The sequence below is a fragment of the Chamaea fasciata genome, unplaced genomic scaffold (genome assembly GCF_029207755.1).
Source record: "Chamaea fasciata isolate MVZ Bird 193981 ecotype frontalis unplaced genomic scaffold, bChaFas1.0.hap1 SCAF_9, whole genome shotgun sequence".
NCBI classification, from domain to species: Eukaryota; Metazoa; Chordata; class Aves; order Passeriformes; family Sylviidae; genus Chamaea; species Chamaea fasciata.
Window position 1 is genome coordinate 35,755,105 of NW_027094094.1, and position 13,128 is coordinate 35,768,232.

At 49.9% G+C, this 13,128-nt stretch overlaps 1 protein-coding gene across 1 annotated transcript in view; it reads right to left on the minus strand.

Annotated features, from left to right (window-relative positions):
• LOC136294288 (zinc finger protein 665-like) overlaps window positions 1-13,128 on the minus strand; it is a 113,537-nt gene that overhangs the window by 82,643 nt on the left and 17,766 nt on the right. The window contains 2 exon segments of the mRNA XM_066191925.1: window positions 11,756-11,942; window positions 11,944-12,836. Coding sequence (XP_066048022.1) covers window positions 11,756-11,942; window positions 11,944-12,836 — 1,080 coding nt within the window.

The following is a 13,128-nucleotide window of genomic DNA, read 5'->3' on the forward strand; positions in this document are numbered from 1 at the left end:
AAATAATAATAATGTGAAATAGTGCTGACAATACTAATTTCATACCTTTGGCTGCTCAAGGATGTTACACTAAATATCCTACAGAAAAGCATTGGCCAGGACCCAATTGTCAGTGGTCAATCTTCTGAGATTGTATACAATGAAAAAAGGAGGAAGGGATGAAATTGGCTATTTCTACAGGGTTTGCTGATTCTGTGATGCAGAATGCTTTGTCTGTTACTGTGAAAAACACAGTGATTAAAACTGCTGGGTTGTTCATATCCCAGACAATCCCCATGCGGAATGATTGGTTGAATGGAAGAAGAAGTTGTTAAAAGAGGAGTTGGAAAAAGGAGGAGATGGGAACCTGTCCTGATGGAAAACCCATCTCCCAGATAGACTCCAGAGCCTTAACAATGGCCCCACTGGGGAAATGGAAACCCCCTAGGTGTGCTCGGCTGCACCCAGTTTGCAAATACAACCATGGACAGGGAGACTTTGACCTCCTGGGAAATTGTTCTGGGTGCAATGGCCCCTGACAGGCCACCCCAGAGGCTGCAGGGCTGGACCTTCATGCATTAGAAATAATTAGGATAAATCAGAAGCAAATGAGAGTTATCAACACTGGAATAGGAATTCAGATTCCTGCAGGACACTTTGGCTGGATAACTGCTCACTGGAGCTTGGCCTTGCAAAGTGTTCATGTCATGGGAGGAGGAATTGATGCAGATCATCAAGGAGAAATAAAATTGATAGAAAGAGCAATAGAAGAGTGGCAGGAAGAAGACAATTTTTCTGGGTGGGATTGGCCTCATGGCTATGAAATTGGAGGCTGCTGTGAAATGTATTTGTGGCAGTGACTGTAATCATTGCACTGTGAGCACTTGGTGTGTTATGATTCCATGTTAGACTTGTTGTGACACTTTGTGCTGGGAAATGGAATGCTGAGACTGTCTAAAAAGAAAAAAAGAAAAGTCTCGAGAAAAAAAGGGGGGATTTGATAAATAACAGAGAAAAGCATCTCATTAGGCATGTTTTAAAAGGCAAGTGAATTATAGCTCTGAGTAATGAACTTGAGCAGCACGTAATTGAAGACAAGAGGCGACACTTTTGTGCCTAATACCTAAATCTAAGACTCTGGTTTTGAAAGAATTTTTATGAAGGTTGTCGTTCACCTGTAGGTCAAAGGACCATTTGAAAAACTGAGGCCTGTCCAGCAGGTCCTGACTGAAGCCTGAACAACAGGCCCTGAGGCAACGCTGACCTCTAGATAAACCTTCCATCCCAAGGTTATCTTTGTCCGCTCATTAATGGAGCACTATTACCAAAATGATCTCTGTATCTGTTCAGTGGTGAAATGTGGATTTCCCTTTCTGTGTTGGAAAATCAGACAAGACCCCATCTGGCTTCGTTTGGGGGTGAAGGATCTAAGTCAACTCCCTTGGTTCCTCCTTGAGCCCTGGCCAGGCTTTGAGAGAAGCCAAACAGGAGAATGAAGCCAGTTATTCCTGTACTAGAAGTGATGTCAGCATGTTTGTTTAACAGTGTAAAAGCTGGGGCCTCTCCCAGTGGGGTTGGAGGACTTGTTTCCTGCAAAGGTGGAGGCACCTGCAGGAATTCCTAGTGTCTGGGAGAGGCTCTGCAGTCCTTGGCTTCTCCCAGCTGATGTGTGGATCAAGATGATGGTAAAGTCTGAGGGTAACTGGTCATGGATCTTTCTAAATCAATAGAGGCAATCTGGTAGTAATGACTGGATGCATTGCTGAGCTCCTTTTGTAATTCTTTGCTAATGATTATGGGCTTTTCTGAGCTCATCCTTTTGTAATTCTTTGCAGCTTTGCATTATATAAATGACACAATTCCTTAAGTTGGTGTCTGTGTCTTTGGTGCTGACCCTGCCCTCTGGTGAAACAGGGCCCCATCCTGCCTAAGTGTTTCCTGGGAAGACAAAACCCCTCACTCCAAATGTCACCCCTTCCTCCTTGTTCTCCCCACTTAATACACTGCGCATGATGTCCTGTGGTCTGGGGTATCCCTGGGGTCACTTGGGATCCCCTGTCCTGGCTGTGGCCCCTCCTAACCTCCCCCACACCCCCAGCCCCTCCCCAGCGTGGCCGGACAAGGGGCAGGAAAGGCCTTGGCTCTGTGTGAGCTCAGCAAGAACAAAATTATCTCTGTGTGATCAGCCCTGTGCTCAGCACCCGGCCCCAGCTGTGTCCCGGTGCCAGCATCTGTCCCCACAAGAGCTTTCCATGGCAATTGCCAGGACAGGTGAGCCAGGTGTGGTGTCCCAGTGAGGGCTGCCATGGAAACAGTGCCCAGCACTGCCCCTTTCTGTCTGGCTGAGCTGCCTTTGGCCCTGGCAGTGGCGTTTGCTGCTGGTTCCGCGGCGCCTGAGCAGCCAGCGCGGCACAGGGCAGGTGGTCATGGCACAGCCCCCAGCAAGGGATCCATTCTGGCTCTGGCCACTGACACCAGCCCTGAGCAAGGGGCCCAGGCACTGGGCTCAGGCCAGTGTCCATGGCCACAGCCCCTTGCCATGGCCCTGGGCAGCTTGGAATGATGATCCAGCCTCACTCCTGGCCCAGGCCAGGCCTGCAGTGTCCTTCCCCACAGCCTGTGTGCACAGAAGCACTTCCAGGGCTCTCTGCATTTCCCTTCCCCTCACTCTGGGCTCACTCACACACCTCCCAACAACCCACCTGCAGCTTGGAGTTGCAAGGAGTTCAGAGCTTGTCTGTCCTTCAGGAGATTTTTTTTAATTCTGCCTTCAGCCAACTCTGGATTTGTTTTTATTGTAGAACTTCTTCTGTGTCTAAATCATTCCTTGCATGGCTCTGCCTTGGGGAAGGGGAACCTCTTTGGTGGCCCCTTGGGCTTGGAAAACTCTTGAGGAGATTGTCAAATTTAGGAGTTTTAGATTGCTAAAAAAGGAAGAAAACCCCTCTTTGATTGTGTGCAGCCAGTTTTTCAAGTAAAGCAGTTCCCAGGTGAGTGAGGGGAGACAGGATAGGGTTGGGGAATGTGGAGGAAGGTTGTCCACACTGGGTCAGAGCTCAACGCACAACTTCTGTGAGTAGGCAAGTCTTCTTGGGAGACTTTCTGGGTTAATTTCTGCCACTGAATTCTGCAATCATCTCTTGTCTAAACAAAACAAATACACCTTTGAAAATAGGAATGTGGGTTTATTTGAGGCTCTTTGAAATATTTCTCAATAACTCTAGGAAAAAAGACTTCCTAATGAACTACACCCGACCAGAGGGAAATCAAGGCACAGCCATGGTTTGTCAGGACTTTTTCGATCCTAATGAGCCCCGTGGTGCTTTTGGTGCTGAGCCCTGGAACCTCAGGGCCTGAGAGGAGATTGCACAAACCTTTCCAGGAGTCAAAGTTGGAATAAAACCCAAAAGTGCCTGGACGCATTAATGGGTCCCACTTAGGTCCATGTCCAAAACAGGCTCCTCATGGAATCCTTGGAGAAGAGAATTGGAGGCCAGGATTGCACAAAAGCCTCTCAGAGACTCAGTGTGGGAAGGAAAATACAAAGTACCTTAAACCCTTTGAGTATCTCAAAGAATTAATGAGCCCCACTGAGCGTCAATGCAAAGCTCTAAATGGACTCATTAAAGCAGATAATTGGAGGTCATGATTGCACAAACCTCCCAGAGACTCAGTGGCAAAAAGAAGTACTTAAATTAACCTGAGGACCTTGAAGGATTAATGAGCCCAACTGAGTGTTGTTACTGGCTAAGAATCTCAAGAGTCACATTAAAGCAGATAATTGGAGGCCAATTATCACCCACAGCATCCAGATTCTGTCAAAGAGTAGTTCCTAAAGAACTTTGAGTACCCTGAAGTACCAATGAGCCCCACTGAGGGTTTTTACTGACTAAGAATCCCAGGGGACTAGTTAAAGCAGATAATTAGAGGCCATGAATGCCAAACCTCCCACCGAGTCAGTTTTAAAAGGGAAACACAAAGTGCCTTAAAATAACTCAAGTGCCTTGAAGCATTATTGAGCCCTGCTGAGGATCATTACTGACAAAGCCTCTCAAGAGACTAATTAAAGCAGACAATTGGAATCCATGATTGCACAAACCTCTCAGAGACTCCAAGGCAAAAGCAAAACCCAAAGTCCTTTGAAGAACCTGCAGTCCCTGGGAGCATTTAGGAGCCCCCCAGGGCCATTCCTGACCAAGGCTCCCCAAGGACTCCTTCCAGCACATCCTTGAGGCCACTGGGATGGGAGGGGGATGCTGAGGGCAGAATAAGGGGCTGACAGTGCCCAGCCTTGCTGGGGCTGTGACAGTGCAGTGGTTTGAAAGCAAAACAAATGAGAGGCTCCAAGTCAGAGATATAATTTAATGGGGAAAAAAAGAAAGAAAAGTAAAATAAAAGAGATGCAATAATACAAAAGACCACCGACAGGGTCAGAATACAACTTGAGCGTAGTGATGGAAGCAGTCCAGGTCAGGTGGTCTTCCTGAAGCAGTGATCCTGTAGAAAGGTCTGGTAGCTCAGGTCCTCTGGGAATCCAGTGGGTAAGCACCCCTCTGGTGTTCAGAGTCTCAGCTTATATCCAGGCTGGAATGCTTGGTTCCTCCCTCTGGGCGGAGCATCTCACAATGGGATGGTGAGTCATGTGATAAGGCCTGATGGGCCCATTAACAGGAGGTAGTCCAGGAGGGGGTTATCTGTGAGTCGTATGGCAAAGGTGCTGATGGGCCCATTAACAGAAGATAAGCCAGAGTGGAGGAGGCAGGGAGCACTGCCTCACCTGGTTTCAACAGTTCATGAAGATGGTGATAGAATATACTTCAACCCAGGACATTATCCACCCCTTATTCTATTACCATCTACATCATCCCAAATCAATACTTTCCTTAAACTACACACACACACACATATATACAATGAAAACCTACACACAGTTCTCACTTAAAATAAGGTCTCCTTGTGGTACACAGTGGGTTTCCCCATCCTTTTGCATCACCCACCAAGTGTAACCAGGTCCTTGAGCAAAGACAACCCCACAGATGGGTTTGCCCTTGCCCGAGGTGGGATTAATCCAAACAGTCTTTCCTAACATACCTCTCAGTGTACCACAGGGACCCTATCTCCATCCACTGTGTGCAAGGATTCAGAGTGGGCAGGACCAGCTCGATTGATGGACCCTCGTGTATTGACCATCCAGGTGACCTTCGCTAAGTTCAGTTCCCAATTTTTGAAGGTCCCTCCGCCAGGTGCCTTAAGGGTAGTTTTAAGCAGTCCATTGCAGCGTTCCACCTTCCCGGCACCTGGTGCATGATATGGGACATGGTATATCCATTTGATTCCGTGTTCTCTGGCCCAAGTGCTTATGAGGCCATTCTTGAAATGAGTCTCGTTGTCTGACTCAATTCTCTCAGGGGTGCCTTGTCTCCACAGGATCTGCTTTTCTGGGCCCAAGATGGTGTTCCGGGCAGTAGCATGAGGCACAGGGTAGGTCTCCAGCCATCCAGTGGTTGCTTCCACCATGGTGAACACGTAGCGCTTGCCTTGGCGGGTTTGGGGAAGGGTGATGTAGTCAATTTGCCAGGCTTCCCCATACCTATACTTTGACCATCGTCCACCATACCACAGAGGCTTCACTCGCTTGGCCTGTTTGATCACAGCACAGGTCTCGCAGTCATGGATAGCCTGGGAGATGCTGTCCATAGTAATGTCCACCCCTCGGTCACGAGCCCATCGATATGTTGCATCTCTCCCTTGATGACCAGAGGTATCATGAGCCCAACGAGCTAGGAATAATTCTCCTTTGTGCTGCCAGTTTAGATCAACCTGAGATATTTTCACCTTGGCAGCTCGATCCACCTGCTCATTGTTATGATGTTCTTCATTAGCCCGACTCTTGGGTACGTGCGCATCCACGTGTCGAACCTTCATGGTCAGCTTTTCTACTCGGGTGGCGATGTCCTGCCAAATCTCAGCAGCCCAGATGGGTTTCCCTCTGCGCTGCCAGTTGGCCTTTCTCCAGCGGTCCAGCCATCCCCACAGAGCATTAGCTACCATCCACGAGTCAGTGTAGAGACAGAGCCTCAGCCACTTCTCTCGTTCAGCAATATCCAAAGCCAGCTGGACAGCTTTAAGCTCTGCGACCTGACTCGATCCACCTTCTCCCTCGGTAGCTTGTGCAACTCATCGTGTGGGGCTCCATACAGCAGTTTTCCATTTCCGGTTAGCACCCACAATTCGGCAGGAACCGTCGGTGAAAAGGGCATATCGTCTCACACTCTCCGGTAGCTCGTTATATGGTGGGGCTTCCTCGGCCCGTGTCACTTGCTCCTCCTCTTCTTCAGAGGATAATCCAAAGGTCTCACCTTCAGGCCAGATTGTTATAATTTCCAGAACCCCAGGGCGATTCAGGTTTCCAATACGGGTGCGCTGCGTGATCAGGGTGATCCATTTGCTCCACGTGGTGTCGGTGGTGTGATGTGTGGTAGGAACCTTTCCCTTGAACATCCACCCCAGCACCGGTAGTCGAGGTGCCAGAAGCAGCTGTGCTTCAGTACCAATCACCTCTGAGGCAGCTTGGACTCCTTCATAGGCAGCTAAGATTTCCTTCTCTGTGGGAGTGTAGTTGACTTCGGATCCTCTGTAGCTTCGGCTCCAGAACCCCAGTGGTCGTCCCCAAGTCTCACCCGGCACCTTCTGCCAAAGGCTCCATGACAGACCATGGCTCCTGGCTGCAGAGTAAAGCACATTCTTCACCTCTGATCCCGTCCTGACTGGGCCAAGGGCTACCACATGAGTGATCTCCTGCTTGATCTGGGCGAAAGCTTGCTGCTGTTCTGGGCCCCAGTAGAAATCGTTCTTCTTGCAGGTAACCAGGTAGAGAGGGCTCACGATTTGGCTATACTCGGGAATGTGCATCCTCCAGAAGCCTATGGCACCTAGGAAACCTTGTGTTTCCTTCTTGTTGGTCGGTGGAGACATTGCAGTGATCTTATTGATGACTTTGGTGGGAATCTGACGCCGTCCATCTTGCCACTTCACTCCCAGAAACTGGATCTCTCGAGCAGGTCCCTTGACTTTGCTCCTCTTGATGGCGAAGCCGGCCTTCAGGAGAATCTGAATGATCTTCTCTCCCTTCTTAAAGACTTCCGTTGCAGTGTTTTTCCACATGATAATGTCGTCAATGTATTGCAGGTGTTCTGGAGCCTCGCCTTTTTCCAGTGCAGCCTGGATCAGTCCATTGCAAATGGTGGGACTGTGCTTCCACCCTTGGGGCAGTCGGTTCCAGGTGTACTGCACGCCCCTCCAGGTGAAGGCAAACTGAGGCCTGCATTCTGCTGCCAGAGGAATGGAGAAAAAGGTATTTGCAATATCAATGGTCGCATACCATTTTGCTGCCTTGGATTCCAGCTCATACTGAAGCTCCAACATGTCTGGTACGGCAGCGCTCACTGGTGGTGTGACTTCATTCAGGCCACGGTAATCCACTGTCAGTCTCCATTCTCCACTGGACTTACGCACAGGCCATATAGGGCTGTTAAAGGGTGAACAAGCCTTGCTTACCACCCCTTGGCTCTCCAGCTCACGAATCATCTTATGGATGGGAACTACAGAGTCTTTGTCGGTGCGATATTGCCGACGGTGCACTGTTGCTCTGGCGATCGGCACCTGTTGTTCTTCAACTTTCAGTAGTCCCACAGCAGAGGGGTCGTCTGAGAGTCCAGGCAAGGTACTCAGTTGTCTGATGCCTCCTGTCTCTAGAGCAGCTATGCTAAAAACCCAGCGGTATCCTCTTGGGTCTTTGAACTACCTATTTCTGAGATAGTCTATGCCCAAAATGCATGGGGCCTCTGGACCAGTCCTAATGGGATGTTTCTGCCATTCGTTCCCAGTTAGATCTACTTCAGCTTCCAGTACAGTCAGCTCCTGGGATCCTCCGGTCACCCCAGAAATGGAAATGGGTTCCGCTCCCATGTACCTTGATGGCATCAGAGTACACTGAGCACCGGTATCAACCAGAGCCGTATATCTTTGTGGGTCAGATGTTCCAGGCCATCGGATCCACACAGTCCAGTAGATCCGATTGTCCCTTTCCTCTACCTGGCTAGAGGCAGGGCCCCCCTATTCCTGGTCATGGCATACATTGCTCTCTTCTTGTAAATATGTTTCTGAGGTTCCTTCAAGAGGATCAGTCATATCATCATTCTTGTACCGTCTGGAGTTCTGTGCATGAGAGACCGGAGCAACATTGATTCTAGATGGGGTCTTTGTGGTAGGTGTTTCTCTTTTCAGTTCACGTACCCGGGCTGCTAAGGAGGAGGTGGGTTTTCCATCCCACTTCCTCATGTCTTCTCCATGCTCCCGAAGAAAAGACCAGAGGTTACCTCGTGGTGTGTATCCTCTCTCCCTGGCTGGGGAGCGCCTGCTCCTAATGGCAGAGACTCTCATTGGCTCTGGTTGGATATGGTAAATTTCTTCCTTAAGTTCTTTTTTCAGTTTCTGATGGCCTTCTTCAATCAAGTTCTGGACTTGCTCAGCCAGTCTTGTTTCCACAGACGAGACATGGGTACGAACTGGGGCAGTGACAGTGTCCTCGTAAATTCTTAGTTTATTAGCCAAGACACCTACCCTGTCCTCACCTCCCCTCCATTGCAGTGTTGCCAGGTAACGTGAGTACATCTCGGGTCCAAGCCGTGCAAATCTCAACCACATCCATGATGTGCACTGGACACCATCTGGGTTTTCAGGAAATCTCTCATCTTCTGAAAAAATGATCTCCAACACAGCCAATTCCCTCAGACATCGGATACCTTGTTCTATTGTGTTCCATTTTTCTTGGTGCACTTGGAGGTCTTCTTTACAAAGGTATCTATCCTTCACACTTGTTAGCAGTCGCTGCCAGAGGCTGAGAGGTTCTTGACTTTTCTCAATTCCTTGGTCAATGACCACATCCCGGGACAACGATCCCAGTTGCCTGGCCTCACTTCCATCTAGAATGGTGTCATTGGCTGCAGCGTCCCAGATGCGGAGCAGCCAGGTCAGGATGGACTCGTTGGTCTGGCGGGTGAATTCCCTTCGCAGGTCACGCAGCTCACCCAGAGATAGAGAGCGAGTGATGATTTCTGGCTCTGTCTCTTCTGCTGAGTGTGAAGGTCCTGCTGCACCCTCATCAGTCACTATGCGGACTGATTTGGTCCTTGATTTCTTCTTCTGAACAGGGGCAGCTGCTACTGGTTTAGGCTGTTCCGGTTTGGTGATGGTTTGTGTGGAGATGCTGATGGCACCTTTGGTCCCTTTCTCCCCTGTGACAGTCTGCATATATGTGGACACTGTTGCCTCACTTTTGGCTTCTTTCTCCTCTGTGATGGTCTGTGTAGATGAGGACACTGTTGCCTTGCCTTTGGTTCCTTTCGCCTCTGTGACACTCTGTGTAGACACTGATGCTGTTGCTCTGTTTCTTTTTCCCTCTTCCTCTTCCTTCAGAACACGCTGTGTCACACCATGTAGTGTTTTGATTCTAAGCATGGTGCGAGCCGTGCAGAGAAGACAAAGCAGGACTAACAACATCATGCTGTCCTTGGCATCCAGAGGCTACTCCATATTTTCAAAAACTGCTGTGTCATGCCTGAAAAGCTGGAAAAAATCATTCTTCACCCCTCCCCACAGGGGCTGGGTGAGATTGTTGAGGCCCCAGATGTAGCATCCTAGACCAGAACAAGAAAACAAAACTGGGTGTATATTCTAAATGATGTTCATTGCCTCGGAGTTTACCAAGCAATGGACATAATAGACCAATAAAGCAATTTTAGTACCATATCCTGGGCTATGCAGGAGCATTAAGACTGGCAGATAGTGTCCCAGTTGTGGAAAACTATAGAGAGATAGATATAAGACACATGTAAGCATGTTGAGCATCATAGCCAACAGGTGTCTTCTTCAATACAAAATTGTAATTCTGACTTTTCTCAATGCCTCGAGCCGCACGTTGGGCGCCAAAAATGTAGTGGTTTGAAAGCAAAACAAATGAGAGGCTCCAAGTCAGAGATACAATTTAATAGGAAAAAAAAAAGAAAGTAAAATAAAATAGATGCAATAATACAAAAGACCACTGACAGGGTCAGAATGCAACCTGAGCGGACTGATGGAAGCAGTCCAGGTAAGGTGGTCTTCCTGAAGCAGTGATCCTGTAGAAAGGCCTGGTAGCTCAGGTCCTCTGGGAATCCAGTGGGTAAGAATCCCTCTGGTGATCAGAGTCTCAGCTTATATCCAGGCTGGAATGCTTGGTTCCTCCCTCTGGGCGGAGCATCTCACAATGGGATGGTGAGTCATGTGATAAGGCCTGATGGGCCCATTAACAGGAGGTAGTCCAGGAGGGGGTTATCTGTGAGCTGTGTAGCAAAGGTGCTGATGGGCCCATTAACAGAAGATAAGCCAGAGTGGAGGAGGCAAGGAGCACTGCCTCACCTGGTTTCAACAGTTCATGAAGATGGTGATAGAATATACTTCAACCCAGGACAGCCAGGAGGCCCCAGGGCCTCAGGACAAGGTGTCTCCTCACAGCCCTTGGTGGCACAGAGGCTGTGTGCCCCAGGACACCAGGATTTGGCTTCTCTTTGTCCCCACCTGTCATCACTGCCTGCAGTGCTCTGCTCTGGCTGGGGCCTGGGGACACTTTCTTAGTTTTGTGACAGCACACAGGCACAGAGAGCTTCAATCACTCAGGGCTGCGAAGGGTTTGAGAAGTGACTGGGGGAGAATCACTCCCAGCCCTTGGCACAGGAACCTCTGGCTGCAGGACAATGCAGCTGCAGCTCCTGCAGTGATCTCCTACAGCTGGAACATCCCAATGCCTACAGACTCTGTGAGTACAACTCTCTGAATATTTCTGGTGCAGGAGAGGGGAAAATCTCATGAAGCTCTGACACACTAAGAAATTGGGGAGTGCCCCAAAACCTCCTCAGAAACCTGGATACCCCGAAATCCCTTCAAGAACGTGAGATATCCAAAATCTCCATCAATAACAGGCTCCCCCTCTCTTCATCATTCCCAAATTTGTGCTGTTTCAATCCACAGCACACCCCATCTCCCCAGTCCCAACCCCAACCCATCCCACCCCTGCTGGACATCAAGACTCCCTTTCCAAGGTCTATTTCCCCCATTTCACACCTCTCAATCCTCATCCAACCCATCCTGCCTTATCCAGTGCCCACTTCACTCCTCTTGATTTGCTTCCCACTTTGCCCAATCCCCTTCCAACCGCATTCCACCCTGAGGGGCGGTGGAATCACGTAATTTTGGGGTGGAATTGAGCAGTTTTCAGTGGCATTGAGTTGTTTTGAGGTGACAGATCAAACCCTCCTGCCTCTTTGAGTGCAAAGACGTGGAGAAAACTTCACCAAATACTCCCCAAACCTCCACATGCTACCAAGTAACTCCCTGAATCCCAGATTCCCTTGAAACACTGGTAGAAAATGAGGCTTTAGATGCCTTTGATGAGTTTATTGATTATTGCCCAAATTTTGTCTGTTTTAAAGGGATGAAAATGAATCAAAAGAGTATTAGGGAAAACCAAACGAAAAGACCACCAACCAGTGTCTCCCCAGTGCAGATCACTGGGGATGTGGGTGACCAGGTCTCTGCGCAATATGGGTCCAGTAATGGGAGATGGAGTTGGAGCAGAGCACAGAGCTCTTCCCACAGCTGGGGCACTTGCAGGGCTTCCCTTACCAGTGTTTCCATTGGTGTCTGTTAAAGTGAGAGCTCCTGGACAAGCTCATCCCACAAGCGGGACAGTCGTTGGGCCATTTCCTGGTTTGAATGCTCTGATGGTGGATCATGTGGGAGTTTCTGCTGAAGCTCATCCCACATTCCCCACACTCGTAGGGCCTCTCCCCAGTGTGGATGTGCCGGTGGCTGATGAGGTAGGAGTGGTGCTTGAAGCCCATCCTGGAGCTGGGGCAGCGGTAAGGGCCTCTCCTCTGTGTGAATCTGCTGGTGCACAAAGAGACTGGAGTTGGTCTGAAACCTTTTCCCAGGTGTGTAACATTCGTAGGGCCTCTCCCCAGTGTGGATGACTTGGTGGGTGATCAGTTGTAACTTCTGGCTGAAGTTCTTTCCACGTTGCTTACACTTGTAGGGCAGTTCCCTGGTGTGGATCCTCTGGTGGCGGATCAGGTTGGAGCTTGTGGTGAAGCTCTTCCCACATTCCTCGCACTTGTAGGGCCTCTCCCCAGTGTGGATCATTTGGTGTATGATCAGTTTGGACTTCTGGTTGAAGCCCTTCCCACATTCCCCACACTTGTATGGCCTTTCCTCAGCGTGGATGTTCTGGTGGCGGTTCAAGTCATAGCTGGTCCTGAAGCTCTTCCCACATTGCTCACACGCGTAGGACCGTTCCCTGGTGTGGGTCCTCTGGTGGCGGATCAGGTTGGAGCTTGTGCTGAAGCTTTTCCCACATTCCCCACACTTGTAGGGCCTCTCCCCAGTGTGGATGCGCTGGTGGGTGACGAGGTGGGAGTTGTGCTTGAAGCCCTTCCCGCAGTCGGGGCAGCGGAAGGGCCTCTCCTCTCTGTGAATCTGCTGGTGCTTGAGGAGACTGGAGCTGGTCTGAAACCTCTTCCTACACTGGGGACACTCGTAGGGCCTCTCCCCAGTGTGTATGCAATGGTGGAAGAAGAGGTGGGAGCTGCAGCTGAAGTTTTTCCCACATTCCCCCCGCTCGTAGGGCAATTCCCCAGTGTGGATCATCTGGTGCTGAATCTCGCTGAAGCTCTTCCCACACTCCAAGCACTTGTGGGGCTTCTCCACACCATGGAGCTGCTCATGGACAACCAGCTGAGAGCCCTGGCTGAAACTCTGTCCACCTTCCTGGCACAGGGTTGATCTTTCATCCACGCTGCACCCTGGGATGGGTCTGCATCCTGTCGTTATGCCGCGTCTCCAAGGTGTTTCCTCTCCGTTTGATTCCTGTGCTGGGGAGCCGCTCAAAACAACCTCTCCCATAAGGTTCTGTCGTGGAGATTTGTCCTCCCTGGTCTCCATCCTCAGCTCTTTTTCTGAGGGAGGAAGGACAAGGAGAGGATGGGATTTGCCTCCCTGCCACAGGGAAGGGGAAGGAGACCCCCCCCAGTCCATCCTCGGCAGGACGGCGTTGGC